At 36.6% G+C, this 20,000-nt stretch overlaps 1 protein-coding gene and 1 non-coding gene across 3 annotated transcripts; one reads left to right on the forward strand and one right to left on the reverse strand.

Moving 5' to 3' along the window:
• Positions 1–2,359: 2,359 nt before the first annotated feature.
• LOC131623044 (putative pentatricopeptide repeat-containing protein At1g12700, mitochondrial) lies at positions 2,360–5,817 on the reverse strand. Of its 2 annotated transcripts, none has more exons than XM_058894068.1 (3): positions 4,033–5,817; positions 3,736–3,803; positions 2,360–3,051 (listed from the first exon to the last, which is right to left on the reverse strand). In XM_058894068.1, the coding sequence occupies exon 1, from the start codon at positions 5,680–5,682 to the stop codon at positions 4,045–4,047; it is 1,638 nt and encodes a 545-aa protein (XP_058750051.1). In that variant the 5' UTR covers positions 5,683–5,817; the 3' UTR covers positions 2,360–3,051; positions 3,736–3,803; positions 4,033–4,044. The 2 variants fall into 2 exon arrangements, with proteins under 2 accessions (XP_058750051.1, XP_058750049.1); XM_058894066.1 differs by having other exon boundaries at positions 2,360–3,134.
• Positions 5,818–19,577: 13,760 nt separating this feature from the next.
• Positions 19,578–19,684, forward strand: LOC131645398 (small nucleolar RNA R71). The gene has a single exon (XR_009297023.1). It is a non-coding gene; the product is annotated as a small nucleolar RNA R71 (small nucleolar RNA).
• Positions 19,685–20,000: the final 316 nt, after the last annotated feature.

Genomic DNA, 20,000 nt, shown 5'->3' on the forward strand with positions numbered 1-20,000 from the left:
CCCAAAAAGTTCTTCTTTCTCTTGGAAGCTAGGGCTTTTAAATAGAAGTTTTGGGCTTTTAACGCCGAGGCCGCGGCGCGGCATCGGACTGGCGCGGCGCGCTTCAAAACAGAGATATTTTCGCGGCGCCTCACAGGACTTCCGCGGCGCGCCCTTTGCAATTTCCATCTTTTTCTTCTGCCTTTGAGACTTCCAGCTCTCTTTCCTCCTCATGTTCTTCTCAAGCTTCAATTCAGCTCTAAACCTGCAACAATAACACCCACAAGTGATTCGATTTGCTTTACGCACGAACTCAACTTGTTCAGTTCAATTCTTAATAAGAACCTATGGATTTATCACATTTTGCATTGGTTTGGAGACTAAATTACTTCTATTAACACATGAATTTACCATTAATTTACTCCTAACAGGTGCCTCGTTAAAAAATTCTGCCCCCACGCAGAGAGAATAGAGTGTCACCCAATTATTACAAGAAAACTATGTATTTAAAAGAAATTATGCAGTTGACAGAGGTGATACCTCGCCTTAATCAACCAAACTAATAACATGGTCTTCGTATTAGACATGAGTTTAGCCCCCAACCAAATCATATTTTCCTTTTTATTTAACCGAGATGGTACACGTCTTATACATAACCAGTCAAGGGAGGAGAAATAATTGTTTTTCCATAGTTGCAAGAAGAATTCAATCTTCTCACTCCCGTACCTTCGATCGAAATAAGGGAAAATCGCTCCTTTTGGCCTCTACCCAAGCCCAATAGATCTCCTATATATACCTCATTGACAGAAGAGGGAAAGGAATCATAAAATTCCCTCAGAAACAAATACAAGATCTCTCGACCACCCTTAGGGATGACAATGGGTATCTGCAGGCACTGATACCAGTTCCCCGCTACCCACCCTATTTCGTAAATATGATATTCGTACCCGCCAATACTAATGTGGATATCCGCCAAACGGATATTCGTGGATTTTGAGATATCCATGGGTATTAAACGGATATCCATTGATACTATTATTTAAATATTTTTTAAAAATATATATAATTAGTTTTTTAATCCCTATTAAATACAAAAAAAAAAAAAATTAAATTTAATCCATAATAATAACAAAAATAAATCACATGTTATTTCTTCTTTTATCAAATAAATTCAACAAAATAATAATAGTCACGTACTCAACTAAATAATTCTAACAACATAATAATAATAATAATAATTTTATATTAAACAAAAGGTTAATACCACTTTTCACCCCTGTAATATAGGTGAAATTCGCTTTACCCCCCTCATAATATTTTTTTTTAGTTTCCCCCTGTAATATTTTTTTGTTTCGATTACCCCCTAAGTGTGCAATTTAAACACCAAATCTGGGGGAAAATCAAACAAAAAAAATATTACTAGGGGGTAAACTTTACACTTAGGGGGCAAAATATGTAGTATTTTTATATTTCAAGGAGGTGTTTGAAAAAAAATTTTACAGGGGGAAAAGCGAATTTCGCCTATATTACAGGAGGTTTTGTATATTTAACCCTTAAACAAATTAATATTTAAATAATTTTGCTAATTATCCATGGATAAGGATACCATCAAATCCGTATCCATGCCTGTACGAAAATGGATAATTAAATATCCATTTATTTTACTCGTGGATACCCATTAGGACATCAAACTCGTATCCGTGACGGATTTTACCGGCGGATACCCTTGATTATGAGTTTTTTTTTGCCATCCCTACCCTCTCGTGGGCGAGATCTTATTATACCATAATCTTTAAAATCTTAGACAACCCAAATTCTCCGATATTATTATATTGAACAAAATCAGGCTGTTGAAATTCAAATTTTGGAAGTAATATATATATATATATATATATATATATATATATATATATATATATATATATATATATATATATATTAATTATTATTATAAATTCCTCTACATGCCAACAAAAAAAAAAAACTCAACAAACTAAGCATAAAGGAAAGAGAAAATAAACTCCATAGATATATCTATAAAACTCGACAAACTAAGCATAAAGGAAAGAGAAAATAAACTCCATAGATATATCTATAAAACTCGACAAACTAAGCATAAAGGAAAGAGAGAAAAACTCCATACATATCATCTATACGAGACTTATCACATACTCCTTGTTTATACATTCCTTATCACATACTTTGAAACAGGTTTCTAATAACATAACTTTGAAGTTATGTGTAAGATGTGTGAAATAATTACTCATTGCATAAAACAGTTGACAGAAAGAGCAATAGCTTAGTTGATAAGAAGTTTATTACTAATAAATAAATAAATAGATGTTTCCATCACTTGCTTACACCTAAAAAGTACCCCTTGTCAAGAAAATGTAACTAGGCAAAGTTTGATGCATGTATTTAACAACTTCAATGAGCTATATTTGGAACCAAAATTTAACAAACCTATTAGAGTAAGATCCTTTTCAATGCAATATCATGTAGATATAAATAGGAACATTCCAAGTTAAAGTACTGCATGTGACAGCAGTAACAAACCAGATTTACATTGTATACTTTGAACCAATTCAGATGTTACTAGATAGATTATCAAGCTCTTCCGGCGTGGTCATACAAGTGAATTTCCATGAATTAAAATGTTTGAATTGTAGGTGTAGATCAGTTAGGTGAAAATGTTATACATAATTGTTCAGTGATAGCAGTGAGAGAAGGAAAAGAATAAAGTATTACAAATATAATAAAGTAAGCCGATGTAACCATGGCAATGTTTGATCCATACATAATTGTTTTACTGAACATGATTTCATACCATATTACAGAATTTAAGAGGAAAAGGAATGAGCTTTGATACGTTGTTGTAAAAATCGAGAGTGTACACAAGATCATGAGGGGGTTGAAAAATTGTAACTCGAGGATTGTAGCACGGATTGTAATATCTTGCAACACCCGTTCCCATGTTCAAGGATTGAAAAATTGTAACTCAAGGATTGTAGCACGGATTGTGCATAGAGAAGCTTGAAAGACCGCAGGATCAACATGTTCAACTGTTAGACTCTGCCAATAGGGAAATACAAAGGAACCATTTTATCTCTAACCAGCATAGACGGGTTGCTAATTCACATATATCAAAGTGTTCGCTGCAAATTTTAATACGAAAAAAACTGCATAAGCAGTAAACTAAAACAATAATAATAACGATAAATGCATGAGTAATTCATTGAAAGGCAATGAGCATGAGGTTATAAGGTGCTAAGGAGAGAACATTTCCCTAATTGATATCATATACTGAATGCATCAACCTATAACTAGCATTAGCATAATATCTCAAGTTGAGCTTGTTGCTAAGAGCTTTTATTTAGTGATTCTATTATAAGGGTACATGATAGATTAAGTGTTTTTCTGCAAGAGACAGATTCAAATTTGTTATTATTAATATTTACACAGTCATCGATTTTGCAGACAAATTTAATGGAAGAGTATGATCCACAACCAGACCCTTCCAAGCGGAAGTGAATGCAAAAACCGATAGTTATTAGTTATTACATTTGGTGGTAATATAATTATATAATTCACAGCATATAAATATCAAAATTTTCATCATGTCTTTGTTTTTTCATCCAATAATAAGGAGGGGTGATAATTATCAAATACATATTTATCTGCAGAGTTGTGAATAGCCCATTTTGCCGAGTTACATGATGCTTCATATACAAGAATGTTAACTTTCAAAGCTCTTACCTTCTCTCTTCTGAGATTGGTTTGTAATTTGACTCACTTAAAAATAAATGAAGTTTATTGACAGTAGACTGCAAAGATAAATGAAAATCATGTTAAGACAAAAAACCATTAATAATATCAATATGAACATAACAACAAGTAAATAACACATGACTTTTGATTAAAATTAAAGTGATAGTGACACAATTGAGTAGTCCAACCTCTTTTGCATATGTAACTATCAACAAAATAAATAAATCATATCGATTACATGGCTGTCATGAAAATAACCAATTATATAATGAGAAATTATGTTACCTAGAATCACTCTTATAGTAGACCCCTAGCAATCATTTCACAAAGAAGTTTCTCGGCCTTTTCATTCTCATCTTTATGAAAGAGTGCTCGGATAATAATTTCATATGTTATAGCATTAGGAATGATACCATTGTCCTCCATTTTTGACAGCAAGGCCTCTGATTCATCAAACAAGCCCTCTTTACAAAATCCATTGATCATAATTGTATAAGTTTGGATATTTAAACAATAACCCTTAGTCAAAAGATCCTTAAAAATATTATGTGCGTTTTTAAGTTGTCCCCCTTTGCATAGTCCGTCGATAAGTATGCTATACGTGTAGATATCCGGTATAATGCCATGGTCTTTGATGTTTTTGACTAATGCAATAGCCTTGTCAACAAGATGGTTTTTGCATAAAGCGTCTATTAAAGAACTGTAAGTGAATATATCAGCTGGTTGACCATTATCATGCATCTCATCAACAACCTTCCAAGCATGCGAGATTCTACCTAATTTGCACAAACCGTCAATGAGAGAATTGTAAGTCACTGTGTTAGGAGCAATTCCTTTGCAACACATTTCATTAAAGAGACTCAAGGCTTCATTGACCATTTTCATCTTACACAATCCATTTATCATGATACTATAGCTCCGAACATCAGGTGCTACTCCCATTCGAGAAATAGTTCTCAACACATGCTCGGCCTTATTCACTTCATTAACTAGACAATACCCAACCATTAATGAATTGTAAACAACAACATTAGGTATTACACCTTCTTTCATCATCACAACTAATAGATTCTTAGCTTCTTTCACATTTCCCTCCTTACAAAGAGCATCAACCAGTATAGTAAAAGTACAAACATCCGGGTAGATGTTTTTCAACACCATCTCATTTAAAAAACTAGACGCTTTTTTCAATTGACCGACAATACAAAATCCATAGATTAGAGAATTGAAAGTGACAACATCAGGAGAAATTCTCTTTGCAATCATTTCGGAATATAACTCATAGGCATCGTCTACACATTTATCTTTACAGAAACTATCAATAACGGTGTTATACATTACCTCATTAAGCCTGACCAATTTCCCTTCAATCTTTCTCAACATTTGCATGGCAGCTCTTGTTTCCCCAATTTTACACAACCCATTAATCAATGACGCATAACCAAATTGATCAAAGTGAAATCCACGCGCAACCACGTAATCATGAAAGTGCAAAGCTTCTCTCACCTTACCATTAAGGCACAAACCATTGACAAGTGTAGTCAAGGTTATGGTATTCGGTTCATAACCTAATTTAAGAATCTTTGCCAATGTAGAAAATGCAAAATTCAATTGACCTAGATGGGAGTAACAATTGATCAAGATGGTCAAAGTAGCAATATCAGGTGTAATTCCATTGAATTCCAATTGGTCCGAAAGGGAAATAACAGTGGTGTAATGATTCTTAGTCTTAGCAAGAAAACCTAAAATCTTGTTAAATTGGATGATGGATGGGGTAGGATGCATGTGGAGCAAGCTATGGAATGAGGAAATGGCATCATGAATGATATGATTAGGAGTGAATTGATGCAGAGAGTGAGAAAAAGGTTTAGAGAGAAAGTGAAATGAAAAAAGAGAATTGGAGTAAGAAATTAACCTTGACCTTGTGAACGACATCGGTAGGTTAACAATGGAGAACGATTCCGAGTTTGGAGATTTGCAGCTGATCAATAGGTAGAATCCAGCTGATCAATTGCTGTCAACTCCGTGCTAGCTCTTGCTGCTGGGTACACAACGTCTAAGGTATGTATGTAGTTGGTACTGATGAAAATAATTTGAAACCGGATAAAACATATTAGTATTAGGGAAATGCTAACGAGTTCCCCTAGGGTACTCTTTAAGTGATTAAAGTGGTAAGTTTTTTTTAAAATGCGTGTATTTAATGCATTGAAAATGGAAATTTGAAATATTGACTTTTGTAAAGAATATTTTCTTTATTTAGTATCCTTAAAGAGTGCCCCGTATTACTACTATATTTTAGAATAATAAATAAAATTGTACATGCATTAACAAGCATATATTTGGTTTGAGGTTGAAAGTAACCGCCTCATGTTGGCACGACGTGGATTGTAGAATATCATTTTTTTTAATAAACAGGATGATTCCATTAAAACAAAAAAATAGAAGAAATACAAAACACAACGGACTAAACCAAAACCCCTTAATAACAAAGTCTAACCCTAGGAGTACTCTTCTTGTCTAAAAGAAAATCCTTCAAAATATCAACATGAACATAATTGAACCAATCAAATCATCTACTGTAATAACCAATACTAACTAGAATATCGTCTACTGTAATAACCAATACTAGCCAGAATATCGTCTACTGTAATAACCAATACTAGCCAGAATATCAGCACAAAATTAGCTTCCCGATATATATATATATATATATATATATATATATATATATATATATATATATATATATATATATATATATATATATATATATATATATATATATATATATATATATATCATTCTTTTTTATAGAACATGTGCTTTTGTAGGGGATTTATAAAATTAAAGTTGTTTTATTCAAAATAAAACTTGGATATAATATATATGACCAACTTTAATGTAATAAACAACACACATATTTCCAACCTAAAAACATATCAATTTTTAAAACAAAATGATCGCGACTTTACGTGTCTATTAGTCGGGATAACTGCAAGTGGACAGTCGTGTCGTGTAGTTTTAAAAGATATTGAATCCACAGGGACTATAAATCGACCTACCGTTATCTAAAGTTACTATGTAAAGCTAAGGCTAATGAATATTTTGGTTGTTTATAAGGGGAAACTAAAATCTTAAATCTAGGTAAAATATAATAATAAACGGATATCAGTATGTATTTCATCTAACTTAGGTGATCCGAAGTTCCATTGGTCAGATTCTAATTAAATCAAAGATCTTTACTAACTATGTTATTTAAGAGTCCTCCTCTCAAACTCTCGCTCTATTGATTCAGACTACGATCCTAACTCATAATGTACGCTCTCGTTATCCCACCAAATTTAGAAACGCTTTTTGAAAACATCATAATTAATAAAATGCTCGCTTCATGAAGACGTTACCTACTTAAATCTCCTAGTCTCAAACTCTCGCTCTGTTGACTTGGATCATGCTAGTATTCCCTTACGTACGCTTTCGCCATCCCGCGTCGGGTTTAAAAACACTTTTTGAAAATAAATAAGTTCTAATTAGTTTTAATACGCTTTCGCCATCCTTAAAACTAATGTCCTATGTCTACTATCCAGTTAAGAATCTCAAACTTTCGCTCTATTGATTTTAACCTTTGACTGCCTTAAGACCTCAAACTTTCGCTCTATTGGTTTTAAGACTTACTAATTAAATTAGACATACAAACCAAAAACAAGTGATATTTAATAAAACATAATTAAGCCAATTTATTTCGGATCCCACGGTTAAATTACTCTACATACCGATATCTTAATTAATTAGCCAGACATATTAATACGGTTAAACATGCATAAATTCGTTTGGTTTATAATAAAAGGCATGTTAAATGGCATACAATATATCATGCAATAATAATATAAATAAAGGCGGTAAATAATAAACCTGAATAAAATTAAGCTGAAATGAAATTGAATCTTGAAGTACTCGAACTTCCACCACAGGTTGGCTGGATCGTTCTTCAGAAATTATTAGGCGTAAAATTAAAGGTAAGGAATGTAAAAATAAATCTAACGTAAGGCTGGATCTATAAAAGGTTCACAACAATTTCCGGTGTAGAAATTGTTGTGAGAAAAAGAAAGCAATTAAATGAAATGAATGAAAAATTAAAATGCTTGAAGAATGAAATTGGCAGCACTTCGTTAGCAGAAATTCGGACCCTGAGAACTGAGGTATCAGTCTCTATTTATTGCTGGGGGTCTGCAGATACGTTGCGTGAAAAGAGGGACTTCTTACTTGGACTGGGGAGACGTGCGTCTCCACTTTTTAGGGAGACTCAGCAAACGACTTGAGACGTGCGTCTCAAGTGGAGAGAATATAGGGGAAGTTGGAGACGGGCGTCTCCTCTTGATGACCTGGCAGAGAGACGTTGGAGACGGGCGTCTCCACGTGCTGAAATGGTCTCTTCAATTGTGGGCCACGCGCAAGTGGTCATTTCCAGCTCCTTTGTGGGCTGGGCTTGCATCTTTGCATAATTGGGTCCTCTTTGCACCCCTTTCTTACTTCAACACCTCTTTTTCATCTTTTAAGCATAAATAATAGTGAATTCAGCTCCATTTCCTCTCCTTTTCACAAATAGCTTTGGTTTGAACGTAAAACCTGAAACATCGCAAATACCCGCATAATATCATAATAAAACAATATAATTAAAAGGAAATGCTAATAATACTTATGGATTTTAAGCTAAATATATGATATAAAATCGTGTTATCAAACTCCCCCAGACTTTAACCTTTGCTTGTCCTCAAGCAAATAATAAGATAAAAACAGGAGGATAGTGAAATGAAAAACATTTCCGCCACGTCGTTCGGGTCGTACTCAGCTACAGTGTGTTTTCGTCGGAAACTTATGAGGTAAATCCTAGCAATAAACTTACATTAAGCCCATTATCTTGACACACACATAGCAGAGTAGCCGGTTAGTGACTATGATCCTTCTTATGGAGTTCTGGCACATTTGTGTGGTATACTCCTTAGCGCTCATTTGTGGATTGTGGGGAATCGAACCATAGTCCTTCCTACCAAGTTCAGTACCAGGTAACTTCTGAACCAATCAATAATGAGTTTTAATATTTGAGATTTGTGACCGTTAGGTTAAATGATCGTGTGAGGATCACCTTACTTAGTAGGTACATTTCTATTGGAAGTTAAGCATATAATAATAATTATATGGATCATACACTTATATTCATCGACTCTCTGCGTAGTTGGTGTCTAAGACGGTGCCGACTACTAGAATAAACTAATAAGGGTTACTACAAAATTAAAGTCGATGGTTTCGGTATAAAGGGTATTCAAATCGGTTACGCATACTTGGGGGTTTTAGAGTGTCGGGACGATAAGGGTATTGTCTCGAATCTTTATTCTGGTTTCTATGTGTTAAGTATTTGAGTAGCTTCGTACTTCTCGAACATGCGGGGTTATGCGTTTATCGTTTTGGAATAAAATTTTTGTTATGGCTCAAGAAAATGGAAAAATTATAATAGACACGGGAATATGCATATAAGACTTAAAATTCCATAAATATGTTTTATTGAATTTGAAAGGAAACGTTACAAGGAAAGGAAATAAAAGTAAAATGATACTAAAGCGAGTAATACGACTCCCCCAGACTTAAAAGATGCAGTGTCCTCAATGCATAGCTACTACTCCTCGTTGTTGCGGTTGCGAGAACTGCTTGCGCCTCTTGTACGAACACGTCGACGTCTATCAGTAGGAGAGCCATTTGCACGAATGTTGAGATCGTTCAATTGTGTAGCAATTTCTGTGTAGTGGCCTTCGGTCCTGATAGCGTAGTCACAGTGCTCTTGTTGCATTTCTCGAATTAGCCTTAGTGTTTCGTTTTGGTTTGTCTGCATGGCTTGAAAAAGTTGGTCTTGGCGTTGAATTGCAGCGTACATGGCATCAAGAGTAATTGGCGGAGGATTATTTTGAGGAGGTTGGTTGAAATCAGCATCTGCTTGGTTGAACTCTTGTTCCATTGCATCCACCGGCTCATTAGGATGTTCAGGTTGGTTGTCTTGAGGATTTTCATTAACAAGCTTCCAACGCAACCTTCTTCTTCCCTGGGACTGTTGTTTTAGGTCCGAACCTTTACCTACAAACACGCATCTGTCGCCATAGCTTCTGCACAAACAAAACAACACAATACGCACGCAAAATTCGATACAAGACCATGGATCGACTGGGTGTGGTCCTCTGAACGTGATTATGGCCCCGGATTTGTCCGATTTTGGTTAAATCACAAAGCCCTAATTCAAAGCTTTAAACCTCATTAATGGTGAACTTTCAAACCTGCATCTAAAACTTAATTAAAATATCCAGAAAGCTTCATAATATCAACACAATCACAGATATATAATCGATTCACATGCAAGATGCGCGTATGTATACCATTGAGTTCAAGAAAGTATGGCTCGTTCATGAGTGTATATTCACGTTTATATGCAGTTTAGATTGATGATGATGATTGATTTACCTCCAAGAAAGGTCCAGGGATCGATTGGAATCCTTGAAACACCTTGAAACTGCCTTGAATTATGAAACGACTTTGAAATTTTTCTTGCCTTTGTGTGCTCGGGTATGGCCTTCAAAGCTCTGAATTTCTCTCCCTTTTCAATGTGAATAGCTTCTCTACTTATAATAGAATGATTTAGGTCAACAAAATTGGGTTAAATCTTCCTTGAATCCAAAATCAATATTTGATTGAAACATGATTTTCACACTTTCTAATCTTGGCCAAATCTCAATCTTTTTTCACCAAATTATATGTGCACGAATTTGAATCAGATATTTGTCTTAAAAGATGATTTAATTTGATTGGAACCAAAATAAAATGAATTTTTTTCTACTTTATTTCAACTATTTGATTAATATTGATTTTTTAATGAATAAAACTTCATATAAAATCAATTAATCATCAATAATTCGAGTCTTAGAGATTGGAGCTTCTAGATGACTTGTATAACAAGATTGGGTAAAAAGAACTTGGGCCCATTTGCAAAAATATTCAAGTTTCTTCACATTTTTCCCTCCAAAATAGTCCAACTTTGACAAGGCCTAACTCTCTCAATTTTTGAGGTATGGAAGTGTTCTAGGACTTTTTAGAAACCTTAGAGAGTCCTCTAACCAGTGTCTTTGGTCTCATATCAAAATTATTTTCCATGATCCTTGTGTGTCCTTTTGAAAAAAGTGACTTTTTGTTGACTTTTGAAAAGGACCTGTAATGTTTTGGTCCATATCTCTCAAATGAAGCATTTTTAGACTTGGCATGTGAGAGACAAAAATGTAGAAAATCCAATTCCCTTCAAACTGAGCTTTGGATGGAAAATTTTTGATGTTCCATGTGAAAGTTATGGCTGGTCAAAGTTCAGTTGACTTTCTCCTATACAAAACCTAATTTAGAAACTTTTTGATTTGTTGATTTTTGATCTTTCCTTGATGAACCATGATCAATTCTTGATTAAATGGTGAATGATACTTCAATATGAGGATCTTGACAAAAAATCAGGAGTTTTGACTTTACTTTGACCACAATTGACTTTTAGGTTAATCTAGTCGACTGTTGACTTTCTGAGCAATTGAGTGACCAATTCTTTGAGATGAGACTTGGTACTTGTCATGGAGATGATGTGAGATATATTGAGCCATATGAGATGCCTTGGAGCCATTGATTTACTGATTTTCTTTTGAATAAGCCAGACCCTAATTCTCTGATCTTTGCTTAGGAGAGTGTGTCTTGAAGCTTTGGGTTTTGGTTTGAATTTGAATAGGAGAAAATGTGTGGGCAAATTTTGGGGTATGACATTGTGGTTGTTGGATCTTGCAAAAATAGTGTTACCCAAGACACGTTGAAAATAACGTATAGCGGGGTTTTGAATGTGAGAAGCGTGAAGATTCCTCCAACCGGTAGCATTTTCGCCACTTAGATTAAACCATAATTCAAAAGCGAGTTGTTCCCAATGTCGGCCATGGAGTTCTTGAAAGATGGTGCGATGAGCATTAGGTGCATTATTAAAATGCAAGTACGTAGCAACTTCTTCTTGATCTAGATTAAAGTCACGGTTAAACATCCGAAATTGGATGTTACCGGTTAAGAATGGTTGATCAGAAGGAGTGTCGTGGTGAAAAGAACTCAAGAACTCTAAGACGAGCGGCTCCTAAGTGGGTACGGGTTCGGTACAGATATGGTGTAGGCTAGATTTTGTAAGTAAACGGGTGACACCATCTATTAGACCCAAAGTTTCTAGACATTCGGTGTTCACGAATTTCGTGGGGACAACCGAATGTTCATAGAAAGCGAGATATTTGGTTCGTTGAGCATTGTCGTTTTCCTCTCGAAAGATAATATGTGAAAGGTTGGGAGGTGGTCTCTCAGGGCGCACACTTCGGATGACTGAACGCGGAGGCATAGTGTGTTTAGGAGAAAAGAGTGTAGAGAGTGGAAGAGTAGAAAAATGGTTTGGAGGTTGTGAAGAAAAACAATGGTGGTAGTATGGTTTTATAGTGAGGTTTGAAAGTGGTGGAGTAAATATAGAATTGAAAGGAATTTATGGTGGTGTTTGAAGTTTGAATGGAATGGAAGAATGGGAAATGATGTAGAGTTAAAGAGGTGATGATGGAGGATGAATATGGTTTATGGTGTTTAAATGGAAGAAATAATGGGGAGAAGGAAGAATATTGAATTATGAATTTTGAAATTCAAAATTCAAAATTCAAAGAGGGAGTTATTGTGGTCTCTGCGTGGTCAAACGAAACATGCAGCTGCTACACCCTTAGGAGACGCGCGTCTCAGGTGTGCAATCTGCTGGGGGATAGACCCTGGAGACGGACGTCTCCTGTCTTCTGCATGCAGAGGTGTGGTCCCACAGAGGTGGAGACGGGCGTCTCCTAGCCTAGGGAAGGTGCTTCTCGCATGCACTTTGGTGGTGGTGCTGACAGGTATAATTAAATATGATAGATAGTACAACACAATGTTATGATTTAATACTATAAACAGCAAAAATAATGGTGACCAGGCTGAGTATATAATATGCATACATGGATATATAGCAGTTAATAGCAGCATAATGTATAACACACAGTAGCAGTGATGAATAAAATATTGCATTTCAAATTAGAACTGGGTACTGAGTGTTAATAGTAGCAGAATGTAAAATGCGTAAAATTAAATTCTAAACTAGAAATAGGAAATTGCTAAAACTAGAAATAAAAATAAATCTAAAAATCTAAGTGCCAACATCTAGCCACGTCTGTTGTTTTGCACATTAGAATAAATGTGCTTGAAGACTTCGTCGAATTGAGCATTGACGGTGTCAATGAAATTGAAGAAGTGCATTTGTAGAGTGTGTAACTCGTTGCGCATATGCTAAACTTCATGTTGCAGTGCATCGATGGCTTGGCCATGTGTAATCGGATGATAGTCATGCTCGATCCTCGGAGGAGCATTTCTCTGGGACACTGATTCAGCGGATGCAGCAGGTTGTTGTTATTCAGGCTCGACATCAGTCATACCTTCAGATTGATCTTCTTGTGAACCAGTAGGAGTCTCAGGCTCATACTCAGGAACGGGTTCATCTTCAGGTAGAGGCTCATATTCAGGCATAGGATCATCCTCGGGCATAGGTTCGTACTCAGGTATAGGCTCGCCTTCGGGATGATTCATGTTATAATATCCAGGAGGGGTGTCAGGCTCAGATTCTGATACTTGCATGTCATCTTCAAAATGTCCATAGGCTTGTGGAGTTTCAGGAGATGATTCTCTATCAGGAATCTGACCATAATAAAGCCAGTTAGTAGGGTTGTACACACTCGTCCTTGGATTCGGTAAGGTAAACTGATCCATTACTTTGTTATCAATAAGGAGGTCAAACTGATCGGGACCAAGGTTTCCAATGATACCTCTGTTAAAGCAAAACTGAATGTCCATGGAGTTATAGTTACCAAAGGGTGTCAATCTAAGCAGTGGTGTTCTCAGACCAATAGCATTTGCAATCATAGTGACGAATCCACCGATCAGAATAGGTAAAACTTCGTCTTGCGTGATACGCTCGAAGTTTTCTAGCATAAATGTAACAGCATTAACCGGGCGATTCTGAGAGGTGCAGAACATGATGAACAGCTCTTCTCTGGAAACTTCAATGACATTCTCGGGTTTACCGAAAATGTAGTGAGCGATAATCTTATGCAGGTATCTGAAGGTAGGATTATGAATGCTCTCTGATTGAAATTCGTACTCTTCAGGGTTATCGTTTCCAGTAATCTTACCCTAGAAGTTTTCCAACTCCCAGTGAGCAAGATTTTCCTCAGGAACTGTGGTGTATGCATCCGATCCATTAGGTATTTCTAACATAGCAGCAAAGTCACGGACACAAAACTGATACTCCAATCCAATGAGTCGAAAAGGATAATTCCTTTCCTCAATCCTTGGCCACAGTTAGGCAGGTAAGTCAATGAGCTCAAGAACTCCAGAGTGAGCTTTCGGAAGGTACAGAATTTGCAGAACAGGTGAGAGCCAATCCAACCGATTTGGTTCAGCAAGTACATGACACTTTCGTCGATTCCTAACTTCTCCACAGTCGGAGGATGAGGGTAGAGAGTCAAACCCATTTGCCTCTCAGCTAGCTTAGCATATCTTGCTTGTTGTCCTCTTCCTCGGAACACAACTTCCATATTGTCGACTTCTTGCATCTTGATGAGTTAGTTACTAAATAGGCCTATAAGTCGAAAAGTATGAAGATTAAGTTAGAATTAGGCTAGCGTTGGTAAAAAGAAGAAAGAAATATAAATTAAAAGACGAAACAAATTATAATTATAATTATAATTATAAAAAGATGAAAATTTTATAACTATGATTTAAAATAGTGATTATAATTATAATAATTATTATAAGTGGTAAAAAGCATAAAAGATTAAAATAGAAAATTAAAATAATAACAAATTAAAATAAAATATTTTAAATAAAAAGATAAAAATAAGAGAAATAAAAATGTGGGTCGTCTCCCACTAAGCACTTTGTTTTATGTCGTAAGCTCGACGATTTAAATGAAAATCATTTTTTCGAATGAGCGGGCAGCTCGTCAAGTTTTAAAATCTGAATATTTTCATCGTTCTCAAGACGATGGTAATGTTTAAGACGTTGCCCATTTACGACAAAAGGATCGACCGTTTTTCCTTTGATTTCTATCGCTCCGCTCAGAAATATGTTAGTAATTTCAAAAGGACCAGACCATCTAGATCGCAGCTTTCCAGGAAATAATTTTAGTCTAGAATTAAATAATAGTACTTTATCGCCTATGCTAAAAATTTTCCTAGATATATGCTTGTCGTGCCATTTTTTCGTTCTTTCTTTATAGATTTTAGCGTTTTCGTAAGCGTCTTGTCTAAGCTCGTCTAATTCGTTTATGTCGAGAATTCGTTTTTCACCAGCAGAAGTATAATTTAAGTTTAAATTCTTAATGGCCCAATAGGATTTATGTTCCAGTTCTACTGGGAGGTGACATGATTTTCCAAAAACGAGTTTGAATGGGGTGGTTCCAATTGGAGTTTTGAAAGTTGTTCTATAAGCCCATAAAGCTTCATTTAACTTGGATGACCAATCCTTTCTAGATATAACAACAGTCTTTTCCAGTATTTGCTTTATTTCTCGGTTAGAGACTTCTACTTGTCCGCTTGTTTGTGGATGATACGGTGTAGCTATTCGATGATTCACTCCATATTTTCGAAGGAGTTTTTCAAGGATTCTTGAAATGAAATGAGATCCACCATCGCTAATTACCAGTCTTGGTACACCAAATCTAGGAAAGATAACATTTTTGAAGAGTTTGATCACTACTCATGTGTCGTTTGTAGGAGAAGCGGCAGCTTCCATCCATTTCGAAACGTAATCGACAGCCACGAGTATATATTTATTTCCGAAAGAAGATGGAAAGGGACCCATAAAGTCTATTCCCCAGACGTCAAATATCTCTACTTCTAGAATGCCCTTTTGAGGCATTTCATCTCTTCTCGAGATATTTCCAGTTCGTTGACATCTATCACAGTTTATAACGGCAAAGTGAACGTCTTTCCATAAGTTGGGCCAATAGAGTCTAGATTGGAGGATTTTGGCACAAGTTTTAGACGTGCTAGCATGTCCTCCATAAGGGGCTGCATGGCAATGCGTTATTATACTTCCTACCTCTTCCTCAGGTACACACCGTCTAATGATTCCATCGGGACCTCTCTTAAAAAGAAGGGGGTCGTCCCAATAGTATTGTTTGAGGTCATGGAAGAATTTCTTCTCCTGTTGGTATGTTAGATCAGGGGGAAGTACACCAGCGGCTAAGTAATTTACAAAATCCGCATACCAGGGGGTAATGGTCATAGCAAACGTGGTAGCGGCAGGTTCGTCGGGATTATTTCTTTCTAGTTGAGCTATAAGCTTATCGTAAGGAAAATCATCGTTAATAGGTACGGTTTCGGGTTCTAGGTTTTCTAAACGAGAAAGGTGGTCTGCTACTACATTTTCTGTTCCTTTTTTATCTCTTATTTCTAAGTCAAATTCTTGCAGTAGCAAGATCCATCTTAAGAGTCTCGGTTTAGCATCCTTCTTGGTTAATAGGTACCTAATCGCGGCGTGGTCGGTGTATATTATTATTTTAGCTCCTACTAGGTATGAGCGGAATTTATCCAAAGCAAATACTACGGCTAAAAGCTCTTTCTCAGTTGTAGCGTAGTTCATTTAAGCTTCGTCCATAGTTCTACTTGTGTAGTATATAACGTGAAGTTTCTTATCTTTTCTTTGACCTAGGGCAGCGCCTACAGCGCAGTCGCTTGCATCACACATTATTTCGAATGGTTCGGTCCAATCAGGAGGTTGCATGATGGGTGCGGAGATTAATGCTTCCTTAAGGGTTTCAAAGGCTTCTAAACACTTGTCATCAAAGACGAAATCGGCGTCTTTCATTAGTAGTTCGGTTAATGGTTTAGTTATCTTCGAGAAGTCTTTAATGAAGCGTCGGTAAAATCCAGCGTGTCCTAAGAAGCTTCGTATCTCTCTAACGGTTTTCGGAGGTTGAAGGTTTTCAATAACTTCTATTTTAGCTCTATCTACCTCGATTCCTCTATTCGATACTATATGTCCTAGCACAATCCCTTCTTGTACCATAAAGTGACACTTTTCCCAATTTAAGACTAAGTTGACTTTCACGCAACGTTCTAGGACTTTTTCTAAATTCGCAAGACATCCTTCGAAACTTTGTCCACATACGGAAAAATCGTCCATGAAGACTTCCATAATATTATCTAGGAAGTCTGCGAATATGGCCATCATACATCTTTGGAATGTCGCAGGTGCGTTACATAATCCGAATGGCATTCGTCGGTAGGCGAAGGTTCCAAAAGGGCAGGTGAAAGTTGTTTTCTCTTAGTCATCAGGATGGATTGGGATTTGGAAGAAACCAGAGTAACCATCTAGATAACAGAAATGAGAATGTCTAGCTAAGCGTTCTAACATTTGATCTATGAATGGTAGGGGAAATGGTCTTTACGAGTGGCTTTATTCAGTTTTCTGTAATCTATGCACATTCGCCAACCAGATTCAACTCTCTTGGTTATAGTTTCTCCTTTCTCATTCTTTATCACTGTGACTCCTCCTTTTTTAGGTACTACATGAACAGGACTAACCCATTTACTATTGGATATGGGGTATATTATCCCAGCTTCTAAAAGTTTCAGAACTTCCTTCCTAACCACTTTGCTTATGATCGGGTTAAGTCTCCTCTGATGTTCTCTCGAGGTTTTCGAGTCTTCCTCAAGCATAATTCGACGCATACAGACATAAGGGCTTATTCCTTTGAGATCAGATATCTTATAGCCTAAAGCTGTTGGATATTTTCTTAGGACTTCTAACAGTTTTTCGGTTTCAATCGGTCCTAAGTCAGCATTGACTATTACAGGTCTTTCAAGTTCGGTATCTAGGAATTCATATCTTAGATTGTTAGGAAGTGTTTTGAGTTCGTCAGTCAATTTTGGTTTTGGTTTTCTTCTTGTGTGTCATCATCAGATGTTTCGGTTATTGGGATTTCTAGGATTTCAAGGTTTTCGAGTGGTTCGATCTTTGTTTCTCTGACGCATTCATCAGTGATGTCCATGAAACAACATGTATCGTCAATTGCAGGTGCTTTTAAGAAGTAAGACAAAATAAATTCAATCTTCTCTTCTCCAACTTCGAAGGTTAGTTTTCCTCGTTTAACGTCTATGATTGCACCAGCAGTTGCTAAGAATGGCCTTCCTAATATGATTAGGATGTTGGAATCCTCTTGGATATCCATTATGATGAAATCAGTCGGGATGTAGAATTGACCTACTCGCACAGGGATATTTTCCAATATTCCTACAGGGTATTTAACTGAACGGTCAGCCAGTTGAAGAGACATTCTCGTAGTTTTAAGCTCACCTAGTTTTAGTTTCTTACAGGTTGAAAGAGGCATCAAACTAACACTGGCTCCTAAGTCGCACAAGGCTTTGTCTATAATAGTCTTTCCTATCACACAGGGTATGGAAAAACTACCAGGATCTTTCAGTTTGGGAGGCATGTTGTTTTGAATGATAGCGCTACATTCAGCGGTAAGCGTTACAGTCTCGTTATCCTCGAGTTTCTTTTTGTTCGATAGGATTTCTTTTAAGAATTTAGCATACGAAGGCATCTGAGTTATAGCTTCTGTGAAAGGTATGGTTATGTTTAATTGTTTCAGAAGTTCTACAAACTTTTTTAATTGCGCTTCGGTTTTAGATTTAGCTAATCTCTGAGGGTAAGGAATTGGTGGCTTATAAGGTGGTGGTGGAACGTAAGGTTTCTCCTTTTCAGGTTCCACTTCAGAGTTGTTTTCATTTGTTTTAGTAGTTTGATCATCAATCGATGTCTTTTTGGTTTCCTTTGGCTCTTGTTGTGACATGGGTGCGTTTTGAGTTCTAGGATCAATAGGTCCATCGTAGTTCGTTCCACTTCGCAGTGTAATCGCGTACGCATGTCCTTTAGGGTTAAGTTGTGGTTGAGCAGGAAACGTGCCAGCAGGGGCAGCAGTAGGTGCTTGTTGTTGAGCTACTTGTGGGATTTGTGTTTCTAACATCTTGTTATGTGTAGCTAAAGCATCTACTTTGTTTGATAATTGTTTTAGTTGCTCACTAATATGAATATTTTGATTTAGGAAGTCTTTGTTGGTTTGTTGTTGGGAAGCTATGAAGTTTTCCATCATGATTTCTAGATTTGACTTCCTAGGGGCGTTTTGAGCAGCTACAGGCGCTTTCTGATAGTCAGGTGGGACAGCAGGTGCTTGTCCAGGTGCGTACAACGCGTTGTTGTTCTTATACGAAAAGTTTGGGTGGTTCTTCCATCCAGGGTTGTACGTGTTAGAGTAAGGGTTTCCTTGAGCGTAATTTACTTTATCAGATGGAATACCAGTCAAGAGTTGACATTCGGCGACAACATGTCCGGTCAATCCACAAATCTCGCAGTTAGGTTCTACAACAGCCGCGGTGGCTGAAGGAGTGATGGTTAAGTTCTCGATCTTTTGAGTTAAAGCGTCTACTTTAGTGTTAACGCGGTCTATACCACTTACTTCGTACATTCCTCCTTTGGTTTGAGTTTTCTCTAGATCAGCTCGTTCTCCTCCCCATTGATAATGGTTTTGTGCCATGTTTTCTATGAGGTTGTATACTTCATCATGGGGTTTGTCCATTAGAGCTCCGCCAGCAGCGGCATCTATAGTCATTTTAGTGTTATAAAGTAGACCACCATAGAAAGTATGGATGATCAGCCATGGTTCGAGTCCATGATGAGGGCATAGTCTAAGCATGTTCTTGTATCGCTCCCAAGCTTCGAAGAGTGATTCGTTATCTTTTTGGGTAAATCCGTTGATTTGACCTCTTAGCATAGCAGTTTTGCTAGGCAGAAAATATCTAGCTAAGAATACTCTCTTCAGTTCGTCCCATGTAGTTATGGAGTTAGAAGGCAGGGATTGAAGCCACGCTCTAGCTCTATCTCTCAAGGAGAAAGGAAAAAGGCGTAATCGAATAGCTTTGGGGCTTACGTTGTTAGCTTTGACAGTGTCAGCATATTGCACGAACACAGATAAATGGAGATTAGGATCATCTGCAGGGCTTCCAGAGAATTGGTTCTGTTGGACAGCTTGAACCAATGAAGGTTTCAGTTCGAAATTGTTTGCCTCAATCGCAGGTGGTGCGATACTT

This window comes from Vicia villosa, linkage group LG1 (assembly GCF_029867415.1).
Source record: "Vicia villosa cultivar HV-30 ecotype Madison, WI linkage group LG1, Vvil1.0, whole genome shotgun sequence".
Classification (NCBI taxonomy): domain Eukaryota; kingdom Viridiplantae; phylum Streptophyta; class Magnoliopsida; order Fabales; family Fabaceae; genus Vicia; species Vicia villosa.

Bases quoted from the DNA above. Each gene is read 5' to 3' on its own strand.
- LOC131623044 (XM_058894068.1), bottom strand. From the start codon at position 5,682: ATGTCGTTCACAAGGTCAAGGTTAATTTCTTACTCCAATTCTCTTTTT.